Here is a 3,193-nt window from a genome sequence, read left to right as displayed (position 1 = left end):
GTTAGATTCTCTAATCTGCTCAATTTTAACAGTCAGAACAAAATCCGTTGATGCACCTGGAGAAACCACATACCACCTCAATCATAGTTTTTTGCTAGGCCTCCTTTTATACTATATTTTAATTCTATTCTATAAAGATCCTAAGTCCTTTCAAAACCTTGTTTACTTTAATAAAAAAGAAATCATTATTGATATATTTTCTATCATTAAATCTCCTTCAAAATAAAACTTAATATTTTATTTATATTCAATATGTTGAACATTTATTAATTTCAATCTAAAATCATATATTTAAGTCAACTATCTTAGCTACATAACTTATTATCTAGAATTTGATATCCTTATACTTTATTTTATTAAAAATACACATTTCCTAAACTTGAAAAATCTTGATTGCTATTGTCAATAAATTATCCTCTAAAAAAATTTAAAAAAACGTATATAAGCTCTATGATTAATTTATACCTAACGAATTTCTAAAATTTCTATTCAATATTTTTAACATCCTATTTTATAATTTATAGAATTTGAAAGTAAAAACACGACCTTATTTATTGAATGAATGGATTTATTACCTTGTATATATTAGAAAATTATTGAGCTATATTACCTACATGTTGACCGTTTATCAATTTAATATACCATAGAAGTGAACCTTCGTCGATAAATAAACTATTCCTTCAGTTAAAATACCAAAAATATATTCTTCGAAAGAGAATCAATCAGATCGTGTGAGAAGGCTTTTCAGCACTTTTCAATCAGATCGTGTGAGAAGACTTTTCAGCACTATTCAATCAGATCATTTAGTTATGGAAGTACAATTTTATTTTAAACAAGTCAAACTTGGAATAGAGCACTGATTACTGAAACAATCAGTATCATAAACACTTTCTCAGTTGATGTTCGTACAAACTCGAGCATGCTCCCATACTCTCCCTGGCTTGCAGAGAAACCCTTTGTACGGAGCACAATGCCTATCCTCTCTACATTTACAAATCATGTCAAGTGCACATCCATCTCTCAACTCCTCCACATCTTTCCCTCCAATTCCAAACAAGCCGTCCGTCCAATCATTGGAAAACACTCCTTGCGGATCAAGCCTCTCCTTAACCTTCAAAAATTTTTCCAAGTTCACCGATCGTTTGGCCAACCCTCCAAACAGGTAACCTCCAGACTTTCCCCAATGCAGTGCCCCTCCATACTTCTCTATCACCATCTGCTCTATCTCTTCATACACATCTTCATTCCACTTGGGTGTACCCGCTTCCCTCGGTCGATAAATTATAAGCTCCATCGTCACCTGATCCTCAGAGGGTCCCAGGTACGCCTCCGACTTCTTAATAGACCTGATAGATATTATAGTTTGGTCACACATCCTTTGGGGGTCCAAATCTCTTATTTTCTTGACATCCTTCATGGCTTCTCGGAATCGAGACAATGGCAGTCTCAGTTCCACGTCAAAGAACAAAGACGCGTGCACGCGACGGTCCCAGCTACATGTGCTCTCATTTTTATCTAAAATTTGGGTGGGAGTACAGCTCTCATCTGTTTGTTCAGGAGCTCGTTCGCATTCACCAGATGTCTGCATGCGATGATTGAAACCTACCACTGGGTAGCCTGTGAAGCGTTTTCCGTCATTCAAAAACCCGTTGCCGTTCGCCGCAAATAGAAGCGTTAGGTTTCCAACAAGGTTGCAAATTGCAGTGACGTCTGGTTTTGCCTGGATTGAATCGACTGAAGGGCAATGACAAACCAAATAAGATGATCGATATGTATTATATAAATGCATATTTAGAATAAAACGTCTATTGTGGAAACAAATAATTTTTTGAAAGAAGATTGAAATGCTGAAACACACACCTTGATAAGCACTTGTTTCAATGGCAGCTACTGTGATGGGAGTACCTATGAGTGAGTTACTGCCGTCTCCTGCAACATCAATAAAAACTCTATCGTTGGCTACGAAAACCGCCTTCCGGTGTGAAGGAAGCCAACTTATGTCGGCAAATGTGTGAGCTCTGAGAAAACGTTCGGCTTCGTTTTCTAGATCGTGATCATCTTTCACTGAGACGGAAACGGATCGTTTAAACATGGGCTGCAAATCGAATGTTATCTCTGAAATTGCTCCCAGCGTTCCCAGAGCCAATTTTGCGGCCTTGAGATCTTTGTCTGCTTCTGTCAAAGTTATGATCTTTGCGTAGCCCTCGGAAGGAGACGCAGGCACTACGATTCTCATTCCCACGACGTATTCATAAACTCCGCTGCCTTTCCCGGCGAAACTGCTGCCGTGGGCTCCGGTGGAAATAACACCGGCTGCAGAAACTCCGCTGATGTAAGGCATGGCAGGCAGAGCAAGGCCATGCTTTGCAGCTGCTTCAATCACGTCTCTCATGAGTGCTCCGGCTTGGACGGTGATTGTCATGGCCTCGCTATTCACTTCAATGACGGAGTCATAATTTTGGGTGGAAATGATGAGTCCTTCGCTGTCCACACAGACGAGCTTCGATATGCTGTGAGCATGTCTACTCACCACTCTGATCTTCTGGTTGTTCTGAACAGCGTGGGCAACAGCGCGCAGGAGTTGGGGCTCTGAAGTGGGCCATGCCACGCTGCCCGCCTTACAAATGGAACGGTCCTCCCATATGCCCAGGTAATTGAAGATTTCACATTCATCGCTTCTGCATTGTAGGGATGGAGGAGGGGGGCATGCTTTTACTTTGGCGTCTGTGCACAACACTAGCGTGACATACACGACGAACGCAAGCAATATGCTGAGAGTGCGAATCATCAGTTTCATTTTGCAGTTTTCTCCGTGGAAAACAAGTTGGTTATGTTCCGAGGGGACTATACCGCTGTGTACATATACATATCATTCCTGAATTCTAGTCATTTAATAAAATCTTTGAAAATAGCTTGTAATGATTATCATCTTAGTATGAAATGGCGGCAGCTATTGTGGCTAAACACCTTCCAAAATAATTACTAATATATATTTACAAAGCATTTTGATTTGATGACTAGAAAACATGGGCAAATTTAAAAACCTTGCCACTTCTAACATTCCTTTAATCATGTAGACTTTTTCAAATCATGTAGGCTTTTTCATTGAACAATTATAGGAGCAATGCCGGGTGAATCTAGACTTCTAAGTTCTAGTTGTTTAGATAAAGCTTATATGGTCCAAAGAATCATG

General features: G+C 39.4%; 1 protein-coding gene across 1 annotated transcript; it reads right to left on the bottom strand.

Annotated features, from left to right (window-relative positions):
* Nucleotides 1-892: 892 nt before the first annotated feature.
* On the bottom strand, nucleotides 893-2,811 carry LOC131051428 (L-gulonolactone oxidase 5-like). Its single transcript, XM_057985949.2, has 2 exons — nucleotides 1,861-2,811; nucleotides 893-1,734 (listed from the first exon to the last, which is right to left on the bottom strand). Exons 1-2 carry the CDS (start codon nucleotides 2,795-2,797, stop codon nucleotides 893-895), a joined length of 1,779 nt encoding a protein of 592 aa, XP_057841932.2. The 5' UTR covers nucleotides 2,798-2,811.
* Nucleotides 2,812-3,193: the final 382 nt, after the last annotated feature.

The sequence above is a fragment of the Cryptomeria japonica genome, chromosome 5, assembly GCF_030272615.1.
Source record: "Cryptomeria japonica chromosome 5, Sugi_1.0, whole genome shotgun sequence".
NCBI classification, from domain to species: Eukaryota; Viridiplantae; Streptophyta; class Pinopsida; order Cupressales; family Cupressaceae; genus Cryptomeria; species Cryptomeria japonica.
The sequence above is the reverse complement of the archived record's forward strand: the minus strand, read 5'-3'. Positions and strand labels throughout refer to the sequence as shown.